At 34.4% G+C, this 27778-nt stretch overlaps 2 protein-coding genes across 3 annotated transcripts; both read left to right on the top strand.

Moving 5' to 3' along the window:
- The first annotated feature begins 6813 nt into the window (after positions 1 to 6813).
- On the top strand, positions 6814 to 16983 carry LOC108999249 (probable aldehyde dehydrogenase). Of its 2 annotated transcripts, none has more exons than XM_018976111.1 (16): positions 6814 to 7106; positions 8756 to 8835; positions 9229 to 9332; positions 9582 to 9649; positions 9811 to 9868; positions 10042 to 10155; positions 11340 to 11423; positions 12123 to 12227; positions 12651 to 12764; positions 13516 to 13647; positions 13745 to 13834; positions 13912 to 14001; positions 14265 to 14474; positions 15533 to 15643; positions 16340 to 16419; positions 16499 to 16983. In XM_018976111.1, exons 1-16 carry the CDS (start codon positions 7021 to 7023, stop codon positions 16635 to 16637), a joined length of 1665 nt encoding a protein of 554 aa, XP_018831656.1. In that variant the 5' UTR covers positions 6814 to 7020; the 3' UTR covers positions 16638 to 16983. The 2 variants fall into 2 exon arrangements, with proteins under 2 accessions (XP_018831656.1, XP_018831655.1); XM_018976110.2 differs by having other exon boundaries at positions 6823 to 7106; positions 8753 to 8835.
- A 3203-nt stretch (positions 16984 to 20186) lies between these two features.
- LOC108999271 lies at positions 20187 to 21873 on the top strand. The gene is made up of 2 exons (XM_018976141.2): positions 20187 to 20288; positions 20541 to 21873. Exon 2 carries the CDS (start codon positions 20569 to 20571, stop codon positions 21745 to 21747), a length of 1179 nt encoding a protein of 392 aa, XP_018831686.1. The 5' UTR covers positions 20187 to 20288; positions 20541 to 20568; the 3' UTR covers positions 21748 to 21873.
- The last annotated feature ends 5905 nt before the right edge of the window (positions 21874 to 27778 follow it).

The following is a 27778-nucleotide window of genomic DNA, read 5'->3' as shown; positions in this document are numbered from 1 at the left end:
GCATGTCTTAATCGTTTATATTTCTTAAAATAGTCACATCTTTGAGTTAGGTGATGACAACGGATAATATTGTAATTTAATATAGGAAATAATACCGGGAGTAATGAAATTAATGGAAAATTCTTAATTATATATAGTTTGATTGACCACATGAAAGTTAAAAGTCATTGATATTTTCCAGGCTAGCTAGGTCGAGAGATATCATGAGCGCGCACTCAAATGTTGACAAAATACACTTACGTACCGACATATCGATCGGTACTTTACCATAAAAAGGAAGACAACTGCATGCAGAAAAGTACAAAATCCACACATGAATTTATATACATAGCTTTTTATAAACTTTCTTAATTAAGGATCAATGCATACCTTTCATGCAAATTAGCAAAAACTTGACGGCCTTTCGCCAAGACTTTTATTCACGCGCATGCGCACACACCCATATCTATAATTATAACTCCATGTACCCATAAAAAGACAAAGCAAACTGCATAATTCAAAGAGTAATTTAAAATTTTCGGAAAACTTTTTTTTTTTTTGTTGAACAGATAACGCGCGTTACTCGATGATCATGATAATGATGTTGGACAATATTAATGGATATGGCCGGGGTACTACAAAGAAGAAAATAGATCATAGGATGTATGAACTCCAAATAGGCATGCTAGCTCAAATATCATCCCTCTTAATTAGTATATAAAATATCATTGCACAGTTCTAAAAAACTGTTTATTTGCAATTAATTAGTTTCAGCAATCAGTTATTTTCAGTTAAAATGAATATATTTTCGTCGTAAATAATCTTTTTTATTGAAAAAAATATCATAAATACATGTTTTTCTTGTAGAACCAGCATAACTCTAGATCAAAGAAGGCTCACAACTCGAAAATAATCTTTTGCAGATAAAAAAAGTCTGTACTGTAGAGCGGGTAGGTAGGCTCAAAACATGATGATCTGCATGCATGTCATGTGTATTAATGCAAACACGAGCTAGCTAGCTTATTAATGGATCACTAGCTTGGTCGATCGTTTGGGCAAGATCATGATCGTGTACATGGCCGCGCGCACACCTACGTACGTACCTTATCAAGAACAAGAATATTCTTAGTGGTCATTTCATCGCATGATCTGATCGATTTATCCAAATATATATAGAAGAAATAATCGTCTTTTACTGTCATTGACCTCGAGTTTTGATCAGGACGATCGATGTCGTGCATGCATTCATTCATGGAATTGAAAAATCAGATGATCAGTATGTCCAGATCAGACTGGAACTATTTCTACAGAGACAGGCCAGCTCCAAATTAAACTAATCCAACACTTGACGTACGTACGCGGATTATTGGCACCGTGCTGCACCACGTTTCTGTTCCACTAGGCTTTGAAAATACAGTAGAAGCCCTAATATTGATCGATCAGTTAGAAAAATAAGAGTTGTTTTATAAGAATTAAAAGGGTGAAAGAGTCAGCAGGTCTCCGCCATTTACGTAAAATTTTGCTTTGGTATATATATATAGAACACATGAGGCGCCCCATGTGATCATGATCAGGGTGGGCGCCGTGACCTTTCAGTTTTCAACGTTTTTGTCAAATTCAAAGGGATGTAACTGCAAGTTGGTGATCAGGGAGTACGTACTAACCGCGCGATGAGGTTTTGACCTAATTAATTTATTCTTTGTACATTAAAAGATTCCCCTTTTACACATGTATTGGACTCTTTCTCTCTTTGGACTTTAAAATTCTGAAATTTCCATCCTCTTGGCCCCTCTAAAAGTTTCTCCATATATTGCCTGCCTACCTTTCAACATTTAAAATGACTCTCGTAACACACAAAAACTGATCTTAAACACAAATCCATACTTTATATACAAGATTAATCTTTATATATATATATATATTTATATGTATGTATGTATGTATGTATTTTGGATTTCAAAAAAATAAATTTGGTTCCAACTCCTAAAAAGAAAATCGTCAATTTTTTAAAGCTAGAAACTTTGGCCTAAAAAAGAATTATGAAACTTAATACATATATCTTCTTCTTCTTTTTCAAAACCATGCTGTGACTTTCTTATATCTTTCTTTGAGTTTGATCTTCATTTTTTTTTTTTTTTGAGTAATGCTAAATATAGTTCTATGGTACTGTACAAGTCTAACGCACTCTTTTTTTTTTTTTTTTTTAAAAAGTAAGGTCCACTATTAAAAAAATAATTTTTTCATATAAGTTTATCCATTTTTTTAAAAAATAATATTGCTTGCACAACTTAGAAATGTAAATATCATTTCTCTTTGTATATTGAAGATCTGAAGATTAGAGTGCGTCGTACTAAAGTTTTGTATTGGCATTAATTTATGATATATAAATGTGAACTCAATTAATTGATTTGATCAATATAGTTAATATTATAAAAGAACAAAGACGAATTTCAAACTTAACCATTGCTTTCATACATGTATGACACATCTATGCATACCTAACTTGTTGGCCATTGGACATGAATAGTACAAATAAGCATATGCGACAATATGCCACGAACCCGCGGTCTCCACTGATCATGAATATCTCAAATAAATCAAGGGGTTGTAATATTGTTGTTGGGAATTAATATATACTGTGATGGATTGACATAAGGAAAGACTCATTTTCTCACCTCATGATTATCAATAGAAGTAAGAGCTAGCGCGCTCTGGTTATACATAGATGCGTGGGTCAAACATGCTGGAGGTTTTGTCAATGCTTTTGCAGCAGTTGATAAACCAACGGTGGTCGAGGCTTGAAATTGAATTAACATAGTTATATAAATCCGACCACGAAAATATATGACTAGTCGAGTCTAGGTTCAATGAGGAGGAGAGAGGCCGGAGCTTTCCTCCTCTAGTGCAAGAGACTTCCAAGGAGAAAGAGTGAGTATATTTATGAATTATTCTACTCATCAGCCATATTACACCGCACATGCACTTATTGAGAGAAAAAAATAAAAACATATGTGCAGTATAGGAATGCTGAGTAGAATTTTTCTATATGTAACTAAAATGCACTTGGCAAACACGTTACCAAGCTTGATGATCTAGTTTGTTTAAAGTAATTTTATACGTGTTATATATATATATATATAGGTCAATTATGATCTGTACTTTTGTTCTTGCTTGTGATATTGCATTATATATTATAAGCGCCAATATCTTAGTCCACAATGTAGATATTTAAATATCATAATATATTATATTATTCCAAAATAAAAGAAGTTCTTTATTATTATATTATATATATATATATATATATATATATTTGTTAGAGGTTGTAGCTAGTAATTAGGAAACTTAATTCAAATCCAATCCAGTCATAATAATATTGCAGTACTGCACTACGTATAACATATATACACTACAAGAAAATCGAATTTTTGGGATCATTTAATTGCGGTGAAAAGATTATTTATGATCAAAATAGACTCATTTTAGTTGTAAATAATTATTTTACTGGAATTAACTGGTCACAAATAAATAATTTTCTTATAGTGATATATACTAGGGATCACGCTCACGATGGAATTTTCACTTTTTTTAAATCTATTTTTTATTTATCAATTTTCATTATATATATGTATATATGGCAAATAGAAAGAAAATTAACATATTCAAACTTATGGAACACATTGATCAGAAGTACAGCAGGTAGAACGTACTTAACTCCACGACCTAGCAGCTGGTACGTACGTAGTTGCATTGATCAAAAGGAAACAATATTATGAAATTTACAAATTGTCACACTGCTGGATCATGATGATCATGTCATCTTACAGCATTAATTAATATATAGTGTATGTATATTATGCTATATATAAACTGCACAATTAAAAATTAAATATTTTAATCGAAGTCAATGCGTTGGATCTTGGAAATGAAGGGAACCAAAATATAATAACTATTAAGTTATTAAGTTATTATATTTTGTGTTTTGTTTTAAAGTTTAAAATATTAAGTTTTAATATTATTATTGTTTTGGAATTTGAAAAATGTGTATTGGGATTTGAAAAAGTTGAATTGTTTATTATATTTTGTATGGAGATTTGAAAAAGGTGTAATGATGAGATGAGATGAGATTAGAATTTTGTGTTTTGTTTTTGACCCCAAACCTGCCCTAAATGAATGTGCAATGATCTGGATTTGTCTCCTTTTACTAATATTTTATTGGAAAGCCAATTTCCACAAGAGCTCCCAACTAGATATTGTTTTATTTGTGTTGGAATAATTAATAAAATGGTTGTAAGAGGATAGGCCTTGATGCAGCCAGCTCTTAATTGTCAATGGGGTCATGTCTACATGAATACTATATATTATATCCACCATAATTTTTAATAAAAAATAAAATTGAAGAGAAAATCTAACGAAGAACTTCATTATAAATATATTCCTCTATAAAAATATATATATATATATATATATATATCAATTTGTATAAGCTCTCTCTCTATAGAATACTATTGTTCCTAGCTATATAATACATTTGATTGGTTTCCTCGCTGGTCTATTTGACCTTTAGCAAGAAGAGAACAGCCTTTTGTCGTCTTTGGATATTGGTATTAGAACCATAGTTTGTGGTCTTGTCATTCGTACAACATAGAAAATACATCATTAAAATAATCTCTTTTTTTTCTTAAAATCAAAATTAAGAGTACTACTCACATCCTACGGGGCGAGGTTGTCCCCTTCCCGCACTCCACTTCCATTGGGGTGGTTTTTGTCCCCAAAATCTGCCATCGTATTTCAGGGGCGGGGCCCTCGTCCATGTGCCGTAGTGTGGGGGCGAGCCCCTGGTCAGTTCACCTCCCCGTCCATCGTCCCACAGCTCCACAATCGAAATGAAGAAGGATAAAAAATCAAATAACACAAAAATTAAACAAAATCACATAAACAATCCACAACACAATTTATATATCCAATGATTTGAATTGGAAACAACCAATATAAACTTAAACTAGCTAGTAAAAAAAAAGAAAAAATCTCGTAAACTTGGAGAGGAGGAGGATGATGAGGAGTAAAGGACGGCAACTGCAAGAGAAAGAGAAAATTAGGAAGAGAAGGAGTCTGCGAGGGGGAGGGGGAGGGGGAGGGGGATTGTAATAACTCAACTCAATAATTATAAGGTCGGAATATTGATAATTTTTATTGGGCATAAATTATATTTAATGGGCCATATTGGATAAACCCACAAGAGATAAATTATTGAAATTGATTAGGAGTTTTAATTAGGCCCAATAACTAAATTAAATCTCATTTATTATTATTGAACAAGTTAAACTCCTTTTAGAATTTAAAGACCGATCATTAGAAATTTATTTCAATTTAAAATCATCATTGATTGAAGTCCCCTACACAGTTTCAATCACTGTCAATCCTACATTGAATGAACTACTATATCATATTTTTAAATTCAAACTCTTTTCTTATATGATCACAACTGAGTGTTTAGCAAATTAATGTCACTACATGTATTAACGGAGTTCAACTCAAACTCGTCGACACCCTCTCTCAAATCTCTCTATAAATATGTAACACCATACTTCCTACAGTTAATAATAAAATTATTCTTTTAAATATCTGGAGAACCGGAGTGCTACTATTGAACTTGATTAAAAAAAATATTTTCTTATACTTGCGCCATATACAAAGATTCCTTATAATAAATAGTCATTTTCTATCAAAATACTAAAATCATAAATGAGAGTGTGCAGAAACATTTATTAAAATTTTTCAAAATTTGTGCCATTAAAATCATAATTTAAAATCTCTGTACATGATCTAGGTCACTTTCACACCTCCCTGAATTAAGTCTCATCCTGCAGCTCTATTGTCATAGCTATCCTAACTTAGGGTAGTTTAAAAATATAAAAACAAACTGAAATGAGTTGATAACTTAATAAGAAACTCATCACAACATAAGCATATTTAACATAAGATTTTTTATAAAATATTTTGTTGAGAAGTTAAAATCATGAGTAGAATAATTTAATTAGTTTAGAAAGAATAAAATAAAAATAAATTAAAAATAAAATTAAGTGTGATGTTCGATATATAAGATAAAGAGTAGCAAAACTCGTACCCCAATATTGCTGCTTGAATTTTGGATCGAATGTGGAGTGTAGTGTATCTCTATTAGAAATGGACTCCACTTTAAGAAGGCCCAAATCTTCTGACGTTCAATGGACCGCATATTCGCAAAACGTGGGCTTGCTTTGAGGAAGATAACATGGTCCAAATCTTATCCCTATTTTTATTATATAGTTGATGGGCTAACTTCATTTTGAAGAAATATTTCAAAATTCTTCCCAATCAATCTATTAAACTATCATGTGTTACTTAAACATGTAAAATTTACATAATTTTTTAAGGTGAGGTTTAGATTGTGAGTTGAGATGAAAATTAAAAGTTAAATAAAATTTTATTAAAATATTATCAAAAAATTTTGAAAGAATGAAAGAAAAAAAAATGTTGAGAAAAGGAAAGAAAAAATGTTACCAAGAATTGAAAGATAGAGAATTCTTCTGATAAATTAAAAAAATGGAAGGAATCCTTGGTATTAAAACACAGAAATTGATTGAACATTTCCCCTTTATAAAATGGGCAATCAAAGCCGTTCATCAGTATTTATTTGCTGGGTATGAATTATGATTGTAGCTTCTCATGATGGAAGGTCGACATATGGTGCCCGACGAGAGTCTATTGACAGCAATGAAGTTCTACGCACATGGGATAACTCTCTCTCTTACGCATTAGGAGGAAGCGTCGTTACTGTGATTTGATTGATTGAAGTGGGAGCACCATCTAACAAAAACATAAGAACAAAGTTACGTGGAAAAGACAGCTTGGTCCTGAAGCGGCCCTCATCTGCGGTTTATTTAGCTTTTCGAAATCTTAACTGGGTGTGTTTAGGTTTCGTAGTGCAGTACAAAGTGGTTTGAGGAGACCCTCTTATCTTCGACAAAACTACATTCAGTGATCTATCAAAACACAATCATGTTTAGGTTCCTAGTCTGCAGAGGAGTGACAGCAAGAGCTCCCCAGGAGGGTCTCAGCTGGTTCAGTTCTTTCAATCTTTCAAGGTATTTTAATGTTTTCTGCACAAATTGCTGTTTTTCAGTCGGTGGGGTTTCTTCAAATTAGTGGGCATATTGCTTGGTTTGTGTTGCTTTCTTAGAAGTATTTTCATTTCGGGGTGTTGAGTTGGTTTCTATATTTATATTATTTTTCGTGGGGCTGTAAAAATTGATAGGTCCTGCATTCATTTCTATGGTTTTGTATAATATTGTGATGATGAAAGCTGAAAAGCACAGTAATTTGTGATATATCTCATTTCACCCGGTATTTATCTTAACCTTAAAAAGAAAAAAAGAAAAAGAACAACTTGTGATGTCACACCATACGAAGCGTAGCAAGGTGGTGAGTGGCTTCCCACGAGATTCTTGTACTTTAAAATGATTGGAAGCCTTAGGCCCAGTTTGGATGTTGAGATGGTTTTAACTCATCTGATTTTAATATCCAAATATCACTCAAATACAAATATTTTTCAATTTCAAATCTTTAACTTTTTCATCTAATCATTACCTAATCATTACAATTTTTTCAAAATTTCAAACAAAACACAAAAAATAATTTAACTTTTTAAAATTCTAAAACAAAAATAATCTTAAAAAATTATATTATAATAATATTTTAACTTTGTATTATTTTTATTCAATTTTTTCTCTTTCATTTCCTTACATTTCATAAAACATCTTAACTCAAACCATTTCACTACTATTCACAAACTATTTCATTACTATTCACAGATTTCTCATTTCATCTCAACATCCAAACAAGGCATTACTATGCTTGGGCTTTCCTTGAGTTGTTTGAAACCTTATCAGGTCATGCCCAACCAATAGTGTAGGACTTGAACTGAGGGCCTAAATATAGGAAGACAATGAATGAGTTTCGACATTGCTTGGGAGGAAGAACGTCTTGCCCTTTAGAATGATTCATAGAGACTCTAATTGTATCATTGACTAATTCATTTAAAGTATTGATCCGATGTGATTTAAGCTTTCCTTGGAGTATTACTTGTGAATTTTGTGCAACTCAAGAGAACTCAAACTGTAACATAAAATTTAGCCAATCGTATGTTTAATGAATTCTATATACCCTGATGAAGCTAGTTCATGAGAATTTTTTCAGTAGCTTTAATTTCTCAGTATTCACTTTAATCATTCATTGAATCTTTATGCAATCATCCTTCTATTACTGTCCTCACATACAAAATTCCAATTTCACTGTCATGCCTTTTTCGAGTAGCTTCTTTTGGATTCAAGATCATAGGCAATGTTGGACGGTTAAATTGGAGGATGAGTATGTTTGTTGAACTGGATCCCATCATGTAATGTTTGTGAACAAACTGCATTTGGAGACAGAATCCAAAGCAGCTGTGGAAGTGTTATTCTGCTGCTACTATTTTTGAGACCATTGATTGGATAGAACTGTCATGTACACATACTGCCAATGAATTTGTAAAAGGATCTGAGTGCTGTGCCTGATGATTCTTTCTTGGGCACTTTTGTAATATTTGAAGTCTCATACTGTGATGGGTTTGGTTGTTGTGTTGTGATATTTGTGCAAAATATCTGAAGTTGATTGGCATGTCTCTTTGTATGATTTATTTATAGTTGTCTCCCTGAAAACACTCTACTTATTCAATTCCATTGTTTCCTTTTAGCAGATCTATTCATTCTATACCCTTTGCTACAGTAGACGTTGAAGAGATATCAGGTTCTCAACCTGCTGAAGTTCATAATTTAGGTAGGTACTGCAATTTTAGCAATGCACATAACCCGATGTAGGGTGTTGATTCTCATTAATCATGCGCAGCAGCCAACATGGTTTAAAAACAAAAGCACATGAGTTTAAATTGATTATTTAGTTCATTTTCTGTCCTGTTTTCGCACTTTTTTCTAGAATATTTTCTTACCCTTCGGATCAAATTTATTACCCCCCCCCCCCCTCTCAAAAGTAAAAATTTCATTGCATCTACTTATTCACCATGTCTAACTGAAGCTGAAAGACAACACCACTAGAAGAATTTTAATTTTGTTCATCTTAGTTAATGGACTCAAAGATGGCTTTGAGTTTGTTGTCTTCAGTATAAACCCACATTGGAAGAGTACTCTGAACATAGAATGTCTCAATTTTTAGTGCAAGGTAAATGGAAAGGATCTTCAAGTTGGAATACACTTCTTGATCCTTTAAATGGAGATCCATTCATTAAAGTCGCTGACGTAGATGAAGCAGGCATTCAGGTATGTATTCTGAGTCTACATTTCCCTATTATTTTATTTCCAGACAGGTCTTTCCAACTATTGAGTGAACAGAGAACTTCTTGCTGAGCTTAGGTCATTGCGCTTCATAACGTCTCTTTCCACTTTCCTCCTCTTATAAATGCAATAATTTGAAGTTTGAAATTTTGCGTATGGCTTTCTATTTGCGTCTAAATCAAGTTTTTACGCTTTTTTATGATTATTTCCCCCACTGTTGAATTGTTTATGCAGCCATATGTCGAGAGCTTGTCCAAGTGTCCAAAACATGGTCTACACAATCCCTTTAAAGAGCCAGAGAGGTTTGTGCCGCTCTCTCTCTCTCCCCCTCCATCTTATTAGTTTCTATCAAAGATGTCATTGCTGCGGATATCATGATTATTTCATCTGTATTTTTAACAATATGCTTTAATTAAAGGCTACCAAATAATTAACAAAAACCGATAAAAACCATGTTTTGCAGGTATCTTTTGTTTGGAGACATATCTGCAAAGGCAGCCCATATGCTTTCGCTCCCAAAGGTTTGTATTGTAATACAGAAAAATTTTTATCTTTATTTTTTATAATTTTGATATTTGGGATAATGCATTAACTCAATATAGGTTGTGAAATCCTCAAATATGTTAGTGTTGGTTGTTTTTCTAAAGAAATAGAGCCCTAGTCTCATTAGTTTTTCTACTCACTTGAGTTTCAGGTTTCTGATTTCTTCACTAGGTTAATACAAAGGGTTGCTCCAAAGAGTTACCAGCAAGCTCTTGGTGAAGTTCAAGTTACACAAAAATTTCTAGAGAATTTCTCTGGTGATCAGGTACATAAAGATTAAACTTTTTGAGCATTAGTGGTGTTGAAAAGGAATACAGCCTTCTTTTCTATTGATGAACCGTTTGCTGAGAATCCTTTAATTGCAGCCTGTCTCATCCAAATTGATTCATTAATGATCTCTTTTTTCCCTATCAATTTATATATATTAATAATGGCCAAAGAGGGGGTGGGTTGCCTTGACACAAAAACCCAGCACAATTACTTCAGAAATGGGAAAAAAAAAAAAGAAAAAAAAAAAGAAAAAGGAAAAGACGTAGAAATGGAGATAAGTTGATGCTCTGGTCTTGGTTTTCCTCGATTGATCAGATGTCAAGGAAAGGGTCATCATGAGAATGATTGATTCAGCCGTCCAGGATGTTTTGGACCATTTTGATTTGCCAATAGCGGTGAGGTACCAGAGGTTGTATTTTTGTTGGTTGCTCTGAGATGATCAACAGAGAAATCCACTTTATTTGCCACGGGTAAAAGAGTTTGTTAATTCCAATCTTTAGAGAAAATAATAAATAGGCAGATATGGATTGTCGGACTGATTTGTGCTTTGTCAATGGCCAAGAAGTATGGAAAATGATACTAGTATGCGGGGCTCATGAGTTGGTTGTGGAGGAGAAAGGATGGTCAAATCTTGAAATTCCGAGGCCGAGAGAATCTAATGAAGCAGTGTGTGTGGCACTGGGAAACTTGTAAACTGGCTGTGCATGAGGGGTACTCGTCCCTAGGAATGATGCATAGCTTCTTTGGATTTGAATATCAGTGGTTTGAGAATATGGCGGTATGGCATGTGTTGCTCGGAGATGCCTATAAGGTGATATAACGATCATTTTCCACCATTTAAGAAAAAATCAAAGGAACGCTTAATGAAATTGGCTTTTAAGCTTTGGAATGGGAAAAGGGGAAGGAAGAAGAGAGGGGAGGGAGGAGCTGGAGCTCCTCGTCCCATTCGGGTTGTCTTAACTTGGGGGTGGTTGTTATGGGTTTGGGGAGAGGGGCTGGGGAGCAGATGGTGACTTCATTAATGATCTAATTAATATAATGTTATGCTGCCTTTATCATGACTGGTTCTGTACTGGAAGAAATACTCTAGAAATAATTATACTTTGAAACCTTTCTGTTATAAAAATTTCCATATTTATGTTGTAGTTTCACTAGTAAAGTTGCTAAGATGTTTGGCAGGTTCGTTTTCTTGCAAGGTCTTTTGGAATACCTGGAAATCATCTCGGACAGCAAAGTCATGGCTTTCGTTGGCCTTATGGTCCAGTAAGTTGTTCCTTTGAAATATGAACGAAGCTAGTAGAAATCATATTTTTCAGACCACCATCAAATTGTTAATTGAGGGAAAATTCAAGAAATTTACTTGATTCACATGTGCTTATTCACCCTTTGGTCAATGATGGCTGACATGGTAAGTGATTGGAAGAAAAAAGAAGAAAAGAGTGCGTTAAAATGTTAATCTTTAGTGTAATAAAGACATGTCACCTGGATTTTTTAATGTTTGTTGGAGCTCTTTAGTAATTTCCTTTTGTCTGAAGCAATAAGATGCTTTTTGAACGGACCTTTCGAAATGCGGACATGATTTCTGCTACATACTAAGTGAATCTGATAAGAACTTTGTAATGGGTTCCCTTTTTCCATGCTGTCAGAGAAAAGAAGTATAATTCCTCTAAGCATGAAGAAAAACTGATGGATCTTCAATATGAAAAGAGTCCAACCTCTATGAGATAGAAGCTCTCTCTCATGGTGTCTTTTTTTGTTTGTTTTAAACTAGGATCTTGTCGTCTTGATGGGCATTTGGCATTCATTTGTGAAACATGATGTCTCCAGGATGGATGAAGACATAGTTTCTTCATAAGTTTCTATTTGAGATTTGATTCTTCTAGAAATCCCTTTTCCCTCAAAATAGTAAATCATAAATGCTTAATACTGGCATAATTTGCTGATCCAAGACAATCTATGCAGGTTGCAATTATTACTCCTTTCAATTTTCCGCTGGAGATTCCTGCACTTCAGTTGATGGGAGCACTTTACATGGGCAACAAACCCATTCTTAAAGTTGATAGCAAGGTATGCATGTAAAGTTCTTCTTAAGTTCTATAGTTGGTGTGAGCTTTCTAATTCTTTGTTCCCATTTTAATTGGTTCACACAATTATATCAATTTATTCTGGTGATGCTCATAACATATCAGCACAATTGATGCCAAAATCATAAAGCTAGTTAGATGAAGAACATTCATGGATTTTCATTGAATGCTAGTTGAGAAGGCAAGCAGTGAGGCAAAGAGATAGATTTTCACTAAATTTTTTTATTTCAAAAATGGCTGGATTAGTGTTCAATCCCTGCTTTGAAAGTATATTTTCCCCCCCACAAATTACCCTTCCATGTTTTGGCATCCCTTTCTAGTGCATTCGGCTATTCTATTTTTGAAATATTTCTAGTAGACGGTCTCCAGTGAATATGCTACAATAATGACTGGGAATGTTTCACAGGTGAGCATTGTCATGGAGCAAATGATGCGATTACTTCATTATTGTGGGTTACCTGTGGATGATGTTGACTTTATAAATTCTGATGGGAAGACAATGAACAAGATATTATTGGAGGTTGGTTTTCAGATATGATAGATTTTTTTTTTTAATTCTTAATAATGTCAGAACCCTGTATTTTTTTTTTTTTATCAGTAAATGAAGATTTTATTGATGAGGAAAAGGCATAGCTCAAGTACACGGGGTTTATTCCCCAAAGATTTTTGATTAAGGGAGATTTTGGAGAACTTAGTTATTCTTTTAATTGTCCCCATCGTGCCCTTCTATGCTTGTTTGCTTTGGTTTTTAATTTGTCATGTTCACATGTTCTAGAACATTTTATCTTCCCATTCACCACACTTTCTCTCAAATGTCTTACCATTAAGGCAGTGACTGTTCAGTGTTCATCTGTAGTAGTAAAAAATGATCATAGAGTCAGAATGTCAACTTATTATCTGCAACATATCCTGTGGTTATATGGTATATTCATAATGGTAGTGTTGTGATGGCAACTGTGGGTTGTGGGCTGTGTTTGATGATATTGTTAGTAATGAACAGTATAGGGCAAAAAATAAGAAAAGAAAGTGATGAATGGTGGCAATGGAAGTGGTTACATGGTGGTGGTTCAAGAAAAAAAACTGCTCTTTGGACAGCGGTCATCACTAAAGTAAATGCCTTGTGAACAAACAATTTGAGAGTGCAGTATTGAACTTTGACCAATTGTTTACAACAGGATAGCTGTCACCCCAAGAATTCTACAAGTCTTATGAGTATGTAAATTTTCTAAGGTATATATAAATTAAAATTTCACTCTCCTATCACTTTGCAGGCAAATCCACGAATGACCCTCTTTACTGGTAGCTCAAGAGTGGCAGATAAGTTGGCTGTTGACCTTAAAGGTCGCATTAAATTGGAAGATGCAGGGTTTGACTGGAAAATTCTTGGGCCTGATGTTCAGGAGGTTTCTTATGAACAAATTTAACTTTAGATTAGGAACTTCCTGCCATGTAGATTGGATGACTCTGCTTATTTATGTGTTATGGATTTTTGAATGGCAGGAGGATTATGTTGCATGGATCTGTGATCAGGATGCATATGCATGCAGCGGTCAGAAGTGCTCCGCACAATCAATGCTATTCATGCATGAGGTTAGTTGCCTGCATTTGACACTTGCCAACCTTTTCCTTTCGTTAATATTGACAGTCTAACCACTATCCTTGGGCAGAACTGGTCTCGGACTTCACTAGTATCCAAAATAAGAGATCTTGCTGAGAGAAGGAATTTGGGAGATTTAACTATTGGCCCAGTCCTTACTGTAAGTATGGTGCCTTATCTGCTATTTTAATTATCTTCTTTCTCCAGAAAAAAATATTATGTTCGGTATGATCAACAAAATATCTTTCATGATTCATCAAATCAACACCATTTTTACTACCGTTGTCCCAGAAGCCTATTTCCTGCACATTATGAATGTTATTTGACTTCATCAAGGACTTCAACTACAAAATCTATCAATTTTGAATGCTCCTTCTTGTAGGACACTAGAATATAACTTTGCTTTTCCTTTCGTTGTTGCAGTTCACAACTGAAGCTATGCTAGAACACATGAGTAAATTGCTTCAGATACCAGGTTCAAAACTACTCTTTGGGGGTGAACCTTTAAAGAATCATTCCATTCCACCCATATATGGTGCTATAAAACCAACAGCCATTTATGTTCCACTTGAAGAGATTTTGAAGAAGAATACTTATGAGCTTGTAACAAGAGAGATTTTTGGACCATTCCAGGTAAAGAAAAAAGAAACATTACTGTCACTTTTTTCCCCGCTTTCTTATATTGTTTAGTGAATACAACCAATTTTCATTCTACATTTGAGTTCAGAAATTTTTGGTAGGGCATGATTAAATAGAATTGAAACAATGGCCATTCAAGATACTAGTAGTTAAATATCCTGCTGGGTGGAACATATGGGTGGGGAGGGGGGAACCTGGATATGGAAATTTGGGGCTGAATCTTGAAATTGGTTAGTATATCCTTGGTAGCATCATACTCTGGTATTTCAGCTGTTCAAAGCAACTTTTGTGGGAATTTATTTCATAATGACCAAAACTTTGGTGTTGGTAGCAACAAATTATAGAAAAACCTTTAACCAGTTCAGGAAAAATAAATCTTTTCCTAGATAGTGTATATTGTTTAAATTGTCCGTTTTTATTTTCTTTTCCTAGAAACTTTAACAACTCAAATTGCGGACTGTCACAAAGAGCTTTTCTTATTTCCATTCCATAGTTTGCTCTCCTTTTCCGTTAAAATGCAAAATAGCACCTGAAATGGCACAGTTTGAACTATAAAAGTTTGATAGATCTGCTTTGTTGTCACCTAACTGAAGACTGGCAGTTTCAAAGTAGGTGGGCCTGCTTTTGCAACCTTAATGGCCCCATCTTCGGATGATTATGATCAGTTTTCCTGAGGTGTTATATGTGTAACAATGCCAGAAAGCATCACCATATCTCCAAAGTTGATCTAGGTGTCTAAAAGTTTTCATAAAGGAAAACAGGCTCACAGACAAAATATACGGAAACTAAGGTGGTCATTTTCCCGGGGGTATGTTTGCCTGTGTGTGCTTTTAGATGCACGTGTTATTGTGTGTGTGTGTGTGTGTGTGAGTGTGTGTGTGTGAGAGAGAGAGAGAGAGATGGAAGTCTATCCTGAATTTTCTTTTTCAATTTTTTCATTATTTAGACAAAGAAATGAATTTTAACAGAGGGAAGCTAATGTTACTGGCATCTTTGTGTTCCCTCGTACATTGTTTTTGACTATATGTAACTTGCATTTTGCATGCTCCTAGATTGTTACTGACTATAAGAGAGATCAACTGCCAATGGTATTGGATGCTGTGGAGAGGATGCACGCACATTTAACAGCTGCTGTGGTTTCAAATGATCCCCTGTTTCTGCAGGCAAGATTCAGCATCTCTCTCTCTCTCTCACACACACACACACTGCTAAATTGGCTATGAAGAGTTTTTTAACCACACACAGCTTGAGTATTCCCTAAAATTTGGATTACCTTATTGTTTGCCATGCTTATGCCTTTGTTGGGACATTTAATACGAAGTAAGACAAAGAGTGATATTATCGCACAATCTTCAAAATGTTTGTGCATTTATTGTTCAAGTACTTGATAACTAAGAAGTTTCACCTTTGTGGCTGGCCCAAACTCACTTTTGACATTGGTTTTGCTTTGCATACCCTCAGCTCATTGTCGTATATGAACTCAAACCGTTAATAGATGTGTCACTTCCTGTTCTTCTTATTTTCCTTTTGTCGGGGAGAGAAAAAATTGGAGGTTGTGTGTTGGGATGTGAGGAAGGTTTTCTGCAACCTTTTCGCTGTGGAGCAGTCTCCCTGATACCTATCAATAAGTGCTTCCCTTTATGATGATTTTCAAATGCCGAGTTCTTCTACTTAGAAGCTGGTGTGCAAAGCACACCCTCTATTTTATTGACATGGTAAGACTTGATTTGTAAGAGATTTTAATTTTAAATTTCTCTAGCAAATCAAATCTTGCCATATCAATAAAATGGAGGCACACTGGCTTCGAAATAAAATTTTCCTTTTCAAATAGGTCTTCTCAGTTTGTTTTATTTGTGCAGGAAGTTATTGGAAACACAGTAAATGGGACTACTTATGCTGGACTAAGAGCAAGAACAACTGGAGCTCCACAGAATCATTGGTAGGTAGAAAATTCATTAGTCGTTTTCCTTAATGGGAAGATTGTGTTCTTAAATTTGTCATAAACAATGGTGTGACAGGTTCGGACCAGCTGGAGACCCCAGGGGTGCTGGAATTGGGACCCCAGAAGCAATAAAGCTTGTTTGGTCTTGCCATAGAGAGATAATATACGATGTTGGCCCACTGCCAAGGCACTGGGAAATTCCACCATCAACCTGAAGAGAATTCATGCTGACACCAGAAGAAGATCAATGATTTAGCTTACAATGTGATGGAAGCCCAGTCCGGACTTAACAGTGGTGTTTGTGCGGCTTTGGAGTTTTCGGTCTTGCATTTTTCCGGCCATAGGAGTTAGTCTTCAATAAGGGCTTTTTGTTAGAACTCTTCTGGGAGTCAGATTTTTGTTTGTTATTCAATAAAAAGGGAAAAGAAGAATTTTGTCAAACAGGTTGCGCTTCCTCTCTTACTCAGAAAGGTACCTGCCCTTTTATTTGCTCGTCTCTCTTTTTACAACATACACTTGAAAACTGAACCACAATCAATTAACCAATTGTTTCAGCATCCATCACAATGTCTACAAGAAGGTAGCTTTATAGTTTCATTCACATCCAAAACACACCCCTTTCCTTCCTTTCTCGCTCCTTAAGAGTTAAGGGGCTCAAACACACAAAATAAACGCAGGTTAGGGAGGTGGGGGGAGGAATGCTTCCTTTCGTGAAGTTGTTTTTGTGTTTGAGTTCGTGATCAAAGTGGAGCATAGAAAGTTCCCAGTTGGGTTTCTGCTCTGGATCTTGAAATGCATCAGTTACACAAAGCGAGTTCCCCTTAGAATTTGGTTTTAGAGAAATTCAAAGACCTTTTTATGTTTTATTAGCGACAAGGAATCTACTTGACCCAAAGAGCATTGGTTTTGGAAATTAAGTAGCATCTGCAAGTTGGAAGAAGATTTTAATGGAACATCTTTGTATCTTAAATTAACATTAATGAAATATCATATTTTATACACATAAAAATAGAAACTAATAAGCATCAAGATTGTTGATGGTTTTGTGATAAGAGATGTACTCACATTTGATATCAACGAGGAAAGGTTACAAGTTTGTCTCTACAAGAACGAGGCTAAGAAGATGATATTCATTCTCCTTATCGCTACCTACCAACCGACCTATAATATAATATGAGCCTATAACCGTGCAATGTGCAGATTGTTGTGTATGTTATATATGAGGGAGAGAGATTTAGAGAGAAACCAGATTTTATAGTGGAGATATTCGAAATGGTTTATAGGGCAATTTATTTGATGAAACAATATAAAATTTGAAATAGTATCTTTAGGTAGAGACTTAAATTGGTTTATATCTTTATATATAAAAAAAGAAATGAAACTTAAAAATTGTAACAATTTATAATGAAACATTATTTTTAAAAGCCTATAACAGTGCAATATGCAGATTGTTGTGTATGTTATGTATGAGAGAGAGAGATTTAGAGAGAAACCAAATTTTATAGTAGAGATATTCAAAATGGTTTATAGGGCAATTTATTTGATGAAACAATATAAAATTTAAAATAGTATCTTTAGGTAGACACTAATAAGCATCAAGATTGTTGATGGTTTTGTGATAAGAGATGTACTCACATTTGGTATCAACGAGGAAAGGTTACAAGTTTGTCTCTACAAGAACGAGGCTTAGAGCATCCCCATCCCATTCTTCAAATCACTATTATCCCTAAATTATAGGGAAAAATTTAGGAAAAAGCTCAAAAATCCCCTCCCATCTCATTCCCTATTTTAGGATTTTGATTTAGGGAATGAACAGTGGTTTCCTAAATATAGGGAATAACTATTCATCCCCTAAATCATTTTTTATTAATATTTTATTCAAATAAATAAAATAAATTTTTTTTTCAATCAACTACATTTTCTCTTATACTCATATTTATTATAATTTTAAATAATATTTTTAAAAATAATTTAAATAATTACTTAAATATAAAAATAATAATTTTAAAAATAATTTAAATAATTACTTAAATAAAATAATAATAATTTTAAAAATATTATTAAACCCTTAAAAAAATAATTTAAATTTTTGTTTAAAATATTCACTATAATAATAGTTCAAAACATAAGAAAAAATATTAAGTAGTTAAGTTTGAAAATGGAAGTGAGAGAAAAAAGTAATAAAGAAATAATAGAAGAATATTATTTTAATAGAATAGAGGAATGATAAGGAATGAGATGTAGAAGGTTTTTTAAAAATGAGTAAAATTTAGGATAAAATTATAGGGAGTGTCATTTTTAGCTAAAATTTAGGGAATCGGATATGAATGCTCTAAGAAGATGATATTCATTCTCCTTATCGCTACCTACCAACCTATAATATGGTACGAGCCTATAATCTGTGCAATATGCAGATTGTTGTGTAAGAGGGAAAGATTTAGAGAGAGACCAGATTTTATAGTGGAGAAATTTGAAACGGTTTATAGGACAGTTTATTTGACGAAATAATATAAAGTTTGAAATAGTGTTTTTGGGTGGAGACTTGAATCGGTTTATATCTTTATATGTAAAAAAAGAAATGAAATTTAAAAGTTGCAACAATTCATAATGAAATATTGTTTTTAAAAGAATTATCGCTCCATAAACATAACATTTCAAGTTAAATAGGTAGAATGCTTACTTTTATGGGTAAAATGTCACATCCGAATCATATGACTCTGCTTAAAATACAAAATAATATAAATGTTGAATTAGTGCTTTTGGGTAGAGTCTTGAATCGGTTTATATTTTTATATGAAAGAAAAGAAATGAAACTTAAAAGTTACAATGGTTTACAATAAAATATTGTTTTTAAAAGGTTTAACGATTTATAAACAAAACACTTCAAATTTAATAGGTAGAATGCCTACTTTATGGGCTAATGTCACGTCGGAATTATATGACTCCGTGTTTATATATAGTAATAGATATTTTATCCTCAATAATGTTGAGATCAAATTTGGACTCTAATCTGTCAAAAGTCAGTTTGAATACACAAATTCATCTTATCTCATCATTACAACTTTTCCAAAGTCTTACACAAAATATAATAAACAATTTAACTTTTTCAAATCACAAAATAAAAATAATATTAAAAAATTATATTCTAACAATATTTTATTTAACTTTCAACAAAACATCTCATCTCATCTGAACTGTGTAACCAAAAGAAGCTTATAGGACACAAATTTTAATCTTCCACAACATTGTTTCTACAAAAATAAATGGATACTTCAATGATATGTGAACTAAGAGCTTGTCTGGACAAATAAAGAATTCTCAATCGCTTCTTATAATTTCATTTTTAAACATCACTTAAACATAAAAAAAATTTAATTTCAAAATTTCATTTAATTGTTACTTAATCATTATCTAAACACAAAAATCAATACAATTTTTACAAATCTCAAAATAAAAATAATATTCAAATAATTTTCTAATTTTATAATATTTTTATTCAACATTTTCTCTTTCTCTTTTTGCAAAAATCAATATTTTCACTTAAACCATTTTATTACTATTAAAAAATCTAAAATATTTCAAATGCTCAAACATGCCAGGACCATCAATCCTCATCCTCGCTCCAAATATTCCGGATGAATTTAGAAACCATCAATTTCCTTAAGCTTATCGTCTTATAAATTACATATATTATTGGGCTAAATATAAGGCCCCAAAGGGCCCAGATCCACTCCTAAAACCTTTTCTCGTGCTAACTATTAGAGGCGCCAAAGTTGTCATATAGAGAGATTGTAATTTGTGAGCAGACCTAGGATTCAGCTTGTGTCATCGCCGCCGCCGTGCGCCGCTCCTTTTCGGCTCCTGAGGTTCGGATGAGCTGAGCTCATGTAGTCTGAACTCTAACAATCGTTTATCTTTTCTATTTTTCGTTTAAGCTGTAATCTAAATAAATGGGATATGGATTTTGTATTGTTCCATGGCTTCAGTGGTGGACTTTCGTTTGGAATGAAAAGAGATATCTTATTAGACTCTGTCTGTTTTGTGGAAAAGTTTGATGTAAATGTTTTAAGTCTTTTGTTTGATTACGATTTACGTATATATATCTGTTTGCTCCTCAGGTTTTGCGCTTTGCTTTCCAATTTCTCTATGACTTTGCTCGAAGTGATAGAAAACGCCTCGGTCAGTTCCGAGCCACTCGCTTCGCAATCAGAGTACCCCATTGTTCTCAACCCCGATGATGTTTTGCCCAATTTGAGGCCCAAACTTGACTACCCAAATCTTGTTTCCCTCGTCAACCCCGTTGTCGGTTGGCAAATCTCGAAAACCGATTCTGAAGTCATCGGCTTGGGAAAAATTTTCTTCACAAAGCTAAACCGGAAGCTGAAGAACCCGAATGATTTTGATAAGAAGGAGTTTATTCGGATTTTGAATCAGTTTCTTGAGAAAATCAAGGACAAAGCTGGGGTTTCCATCGGGATTGATTCGTCTGATAAAGGATATACCGTGGCGTTGATTGAGAAGTTAGGTTCTATGATGGGCAAAGATGTTGCTGGTTTGATTTTGGACGCGTGCGTGGTTTTGGAGACTTGGGAATTGGTGGAGGCTTTGATTGTGAATGGGCATGTGGAGCATTCTTGTTATTCAACTTTGGTTAATAGACTTGTGGTGAAGAAGATGTCGGACTTGATTTGTGTTTGTATAAAGCATGCTTCGGATCTTGGGGCATCTGAATTACTTTGCATTTTGAAGTATTTTCTTTGTCCACCGAAAGATGCTTATATTAGCATGGTGAATGTGAGGAAGGAATGGGAGAAGCAGGCTTTATCTGCGATTGAGAGAGCGAGTGATAAGGGTCTCACAGGGAAGAAAGCACGATTAGCAAAGGACGCTTCAATTTCGCTTATGATGGCCCATGACGGGTTTTCGGCTCCCGAGCTTTGTTTGCACTACTTGTTGGCATCATCAAATGTTGATGCAGTGGTATTAGCATCCTCAATTAGTAAGTTGAATGGTAAAGAAATGATGAGTTTGATTCGTTATTTGGGAAAGTGGTTGAAGAAGTACGAGAGGTTTCCTCAAGCAGTTCCATGTTCTGAAGCATCATCAAAGTTAGGTTTGAAGGCCTGCTGTTGGATTCCTAAGCTGGAAGATGTCATCAACTGGGTTGGATTGGTGTTGGATGAAAAGTTTTCTTCACTGGTGTTGCATCCTGAATTTCATGAAGAGCTGAGATCTATGGAGGGAATGGTTAGTTCTTTAGCCTTGGAAGCCAGAGTATGTTGTTCGATGGCTAATGTTGTTGAGAAATTGATAGTTGAAGTTTGACATGCATAGAACTAGCTACTGTCCCTAATTTTACATCAACGCTCCTGGTTTTGTATTTGCAGAATTCGGCCTAGTCTATTTGGGTCTTTCTTTTTCTTGGGATGAATTCCAGGCTATCTTCAAATTCTTCTGCGTGGATGTTGCTCTTGTGATTGGTTTGTTTTTCTAGTTTACACGTTTGCTAACCAAGAAACGTTAGCTCCTCGCTTGAGATGGCAGTCAATAGCTGCTGAGTCCTGATTCTTACAAAAACCACATTTTCCAGTTCACAATTATGATCTTGCCTAAGATACTTGAGTGACATCATTCAGGCAGTGAAAAAAATTAGAAGATGACTACAGCATGATTCCAAAAAGTTTTAGCACGACCAAGATGAACCACCGCTAATTCATCTGATATATTTTCGAAAGAAAACTATTATTTTTCATCTTAGGTTTTGTCATCGTCGAACTAATACATTTTAAGTGGTACGATGCATGAGCTGTGAACATTGTTCATTGAACATCCATGACAAGCATAGTCTGGCAGCCTATAACTAAAGAATAAAGTGATTTTTCCAAATTTTATGAAATCTATCGTCCATTAGTACCTCTAGTGGCTCGTGTATCACCCACCTATGCATTCCTCTCATCTGCGTGACATCAAACTAGGTGGTACAAATTACCTTATTTAGAAAAAAGAAAGTTCTCCCCATTCTTAATAGCCATGCATAGACTATTGGGCTATGGCAATGATTTTATTTTATTTTTGCTCCTTCTCATAGGCATGGGGCCGGGGTTGTACGCCAACATCAGGTGGGTGGATGGGCGAGCGCCCACACAAGGGAAGGCGGGGGGGAGCAAGGGGTGGGTTGGGCTTTGGCCTCGCCTGAGTTTTAGGCACAGCCCTGCCCATTTGGGAGTTTATAAACTCTCTAAAATGACATCATTTCATTTTAGGGTTAATCTATCCTCTCTCTCTCTCTCTCACTCTCACTCTCACACCTCTCTCACTCAATTTGACTCTCTCTCACTCTCTTCTCCTTGTTGTTGCCGTTGCCGAGTTCATATTCTCTCAACTTCACATTGTAAGTATCTCAAAATCTTAAATTTGAAATTCTGAAATCTAAATTGTTTTATATTTTCAATGAAGGATGTCTTCAATGGAAGATGAGGTTGTGTTTTGGGTGTTGTGGGTTGCATTGTGTGATTAGGTTAGATTTCAGATTGATTTTTTAGGATAATTTAGGGTTTCAATCCAAAACACTAAATTAGTTTAGGGGTTCGAATTGAACCCTAAATGATTTAAGGGTGTTGAATTTGAGACCTTAAATAATTTAGGAATTCAATCCAAACTCTTAAATTATTAGGGTTTCAGATTGAACCCCTAGATTATTTTAGGATTTCAATTTGAAACCTTAACTTGAATTAGGATTTTCGATTGAAACCCTAAATTAAGTTAGGGGTCAAATTGAGACCCCTAACCTAATCTATTTTCGGGTTTCAAAATTGAAACACCAACTTAGATTAAGGTCTTAATCCAAGACCAGGGGTGCTACTTGCACCCCCGGACGGGGGCAATCGGCTCCACCCCCCGGCTCCGCAATGGGGAGAGTTGGGCCCTCGAGGCCCGCCCTCCTTGGGCAGGTGCCCCTTTCTGCATGTGGGAGGTGACAATGAGAGAGAGAGAGACCACGAAGGGGGGGTTTAAATTTTTAAATCAAACCTAATGTGAAACGTCAATGTTTTGGAGAGAACTTCCTAAAATGTCGTCATTTTATTTATATATAACTTAAGATAAAACGATGTCATTTTATTAAAATTTAGATTATATATATATATATATAACTAGGTCGGGCAAGCCTGGGCTGGTCCCGCAGTGCCTAGATGTGTGTGAGCATCTGCGCCCGCAAGCAAATGGGGCAGGACTAGTTGGGCAAAGCCCCGCCACCCACCCCTATCCAAGACTCCAATATTGAATGTAACGCCCCAAACCTAAAACCATAAACGGATAGAGTTCCACTTATCTTTTTAAAACTTTCTCCTTGGTTCTATTAACTAAGAAAATAGATCTACCGGTACTACACCCTTGGTCCTTGCAGAGTTGAAGGAAAATGGTGTACTGTCAAGGTCTGAAAGAGATGTAGGAACCCCAGAGGTAAAGGGATTTGTTGTCACCCCAGAATCTCCAATGAAGACCATGATACCATTGGAGCGAACCAATGGAGTTGCTGAAGAACCAAATGGTTTGGAGTTGGTCTCTCATGTAGATGAATGCCTAGTGTCGGGAGTGCGTTTGAATATTGTGTCTGGGGGTAACATTGCTCCCTTGGTGTCTCTTCCACCAATAGCGAACTGGATTTTGCCTAAAGTTAACGAGATTCAACAGTTTGTGGGCATTTCACATAAAGGATGTGAAGACCAATTCAATGAACTAATCACTACGATTGAGACAAGCCACGCACTTGAAACCAAAAGTTTCAAGAAAAGCAAGAAGTTACAGCGCCTTTCTTGGACAATTAACTACGACGCTAAGGGTGGTAGCTCAACTAGAGGGAATGTGTTTTTGGCTCATTAGGAACTTTTTAGATCATTTTGGACAATGTGTTTTCTTGTATACATTTTGTGTACTTGGTTTCTCTTTTGATATATAATATTTTTTTACTTACTAAAAAAAACTTTCTCCTTGGTTACAAATATATATCAATACACAACTTCCAAATTATTCACAACTATAATACAATGATTCTAAAAGACTCATTTACAAGTTCGGCTAGAGCTATTAAATTCTAAATAATTACAATAAAGATATTTCAACAAAACTGTAAAATAACTAAAATATGACCATAAGAAAATTTTCTGTATAACTAAAACCATCAAGTCCCAAAACTTTCAATCTCAAATGACAAACTCAAGTCCACTCTGAAATCTTTGGCTCAAAAGCTATCACCTCAAAACAATGGACTTTCTACAGCTCTGAAAAAGATGTGAAATGAAGTGGTGAACTGCCACGTGCTCAATAAGTAACAACTTAATGGGGGTATAGGAGTTGGCAATTTTGTTGACTATAAAAGAGTGAATAAATTCTCAATAAAATAATGTGAACAATATAATTTTATCTCAACCAACATATTCAACCAAATATCATATTCAAGACCACATGATAATAGGGAAATCACCAATATACCACAAAGATATCATGCCACGAAGACATCATGTCGTGAGGGCATCAATATATCATAAAGATATCATGCCATGAAAACATTAAGCCACGAGAGACGTCAAACATGTCACAAAGACATTCATATCATAGACTCAAAAATAAATAGCATGTTCACATTTAACTTTCAAATTTAATAAGCCACATAATATTCCTCAAACATTCCAAACATTACAAAATATGCACAAATCCTACAGGCAGAACCAGAATAGCATAAGAATGTGCACAAATCCAAAGTTTAAATAAGTTTAAAATATAATACTCAAGTGTACCATTTCAAACAAAACCATCAGTTCTTTTATTAAAAACTCATTAAAAAGCCACTTACATCGATTTCTAGTCAAAATAGTCACACAATATTCCTTCTCCAACGGTCACTCGGAACCTATTTCAAGGCCATTATAGTCCGTCAACTTCTACACTAAAGATTTTCTCACTTAACTTTAAGATTTCACAATCCTTAATAACATGAATTTAGACTTGATTTAAAAGATTATTCTCTGAAATTGATTAACTCCACATTTTTAGATTTCAAACATGCTGCTGGACAACACGTATTCCGGTCTCTATTCCTTTATTAATTCAACATAAATAATGTTTATACTCAATCATATAACAGTGATATAAACATGGATTTATTCTAGCTAATACCCACCACTAACACTTGAATATTAAATTCATTTTCAATACACCCTAACAACATAATCAACTAAGTATACACCCTAACAGTTGGGCCTTTTTTTTTTCCTAGGCTTGTGTTATTACAATCTTCTCTCATTTAAGAAATTTCGCCCCCAAAATTTGATATATTATACATAGAAAATAATTGAAAGTATTTCGCTTGCATGTCATCCTCGCGTTCCCATGATGCTTCTCATAAAGTTTGATTCTTCCAAAAAACTTTTACAAATCTTCTTATTTTGGAGCGTAACACTTGCTCTATGGAATCTACAATTTGAATTGGGGTCTCTTCGTATGACAAATCTTCTTGGATTTGCAATGGTTTATAATGCAACATGTGTGAAGGATAATATACATATTTGCGTAGCATGGAAACATGAAAAACATTGTGTATTCTAGATAGTGCAGGAGGTAATGCAAATTGATAAGCAATTGGACCGACTTTTTCTAAAATCTCGAACGGTCCTACATAATGGGGACTTAACTTTCCTTACTTACAAAATCTCATAATACCCTTCATTGGCACAACTCGTAGAAATACTTTATCTCTAATCTCAAATTCCAACATTTTCCTACGTTTGTCCACATAACTCTTTTATCTACTTTGAGCCGTTTGCAACCGGTTCCGAATTAATCCTATATTTTCATAAGTTCGTTCTACAATCTCATGCCCTAAAATTTTTCTTTCACCAACCTCGTCCAAACAAAGACAAGATCTACATTTCCTCCCATAAAGAGCCTCATAAGGCGTCATACCAATGCTCACCCGGTAACTATTATTATAAGCAAACTCCACTAAAGGTAAATGATCAGCCCAACTCCCTTTAAAATCTATCACACAAGCTTTTAACATATTCTCTAATATTTGGATAGTTCTCTCAAGCTGTCCATTTTTCTGTTGGTGGAATGTTGTATTAAAAGTTAATTTCGAACTTAAGACTCGTTGCAATTTACTTCAAAATTGTGAGGTAAAATGTGGATCTCTATCTGAAACGATGATTACTGGCACACCATATAACCTTATAATCTCTCTTATATAAATTTGGGCAAACTTGTCGAGAGGATAGTTCACCTTAATTGGAAGGAAATGTGCTAATTTTGTCAGTTTATTCATCACTCCCCAAATTGAATCTTGACCTTTATTCGACATCGATAACCCTGACACAAAATCCATAGTTATATGCTCTCACTTCCATTTTGGAATATGAAATGGTTGCAATAAACCCAAAGGTCGTTGGTGTTCCACTTTCACCTATTGACATGTTAAACCTACAAATCTGGATATTTCTCATTTTATGTTATTCCACCAATATGTATCTGAAATATCTTTGTAGATTTTCGTACTCCTTGGGTGTATGGTATTAAGAGAATTATGAGCCTCTTCTAAAATTTGTCATTTTATTTTTAGATCATTTCGCACACACAGTCTATCTCTAAATCGCAAAATATCATCATTTAACATGTTGAATTCAGACTTATTTCCATTTCGTACTTCCTCCATGATCTTTAACAATTTTGCATCATTGCTTTGGCTCTTTTTAATTTTCTCAATCAAAGTAGGTTGTATAGTTAATCTAGCTAGGTAAGATCGAGAATTCTTCACTAAAACTTCAATCTCATAACTCTCTAAATCTAACATGATTTGCCTTTCAGTGGTCACTAAAGTAGCTGTAGTACTAAAGGATTTCCTGCTAAGTGCGTCTACTACTACATTTGCCTTACCAGGGTGGTAGTTGATTGTACAATCATAATATTTAATTAATTATAGCCACATCCGTTGCCTCATATTTAATTCATTTTGAGTAAATAAATACTTTAAACTTTTGTGATCGATATAAATTTCGCACTTCTCACCATATAAACGATGCCTCTAAATTTGTAATGAAAATACTACTGTAGCAGCACTAAGTCATGAGTACGATAATTTAGTTCAAAATCCTTCAATTGGCGGGAAGCATATGCAATCACTTTTCCTTGTTGCATCAACACACAACCTAATCATTAATATGAGGCATCACTATAAATGACAAAATTACCAAAATCAGAGGGTATGGTTAACACTAGGGCAGTAACTAACTTATGCTTAAACTCTTGGAAATCACTAATATACCACAAAGATATCATGCCACGAAGTATCATGCCGCGAGGGCAT

This window comes from Juglans regia, chromosome 2 (genome assembly GCF_001411555.2).
Source record: "Juglans regia cultivar Chandler chromosome 2, Walnut 2.0, whole genome shotgun sequence".
Classification (NCBI taxonomy): Eukaryota; Viridiplantae; Streptophyta; class Magnoliopsida; order Fagales; family Juglandaceae; genus Juglans; species Juglans regia.
This window is presented reverse-complemented; position numbering and strand designations above follow the sequence as displayed.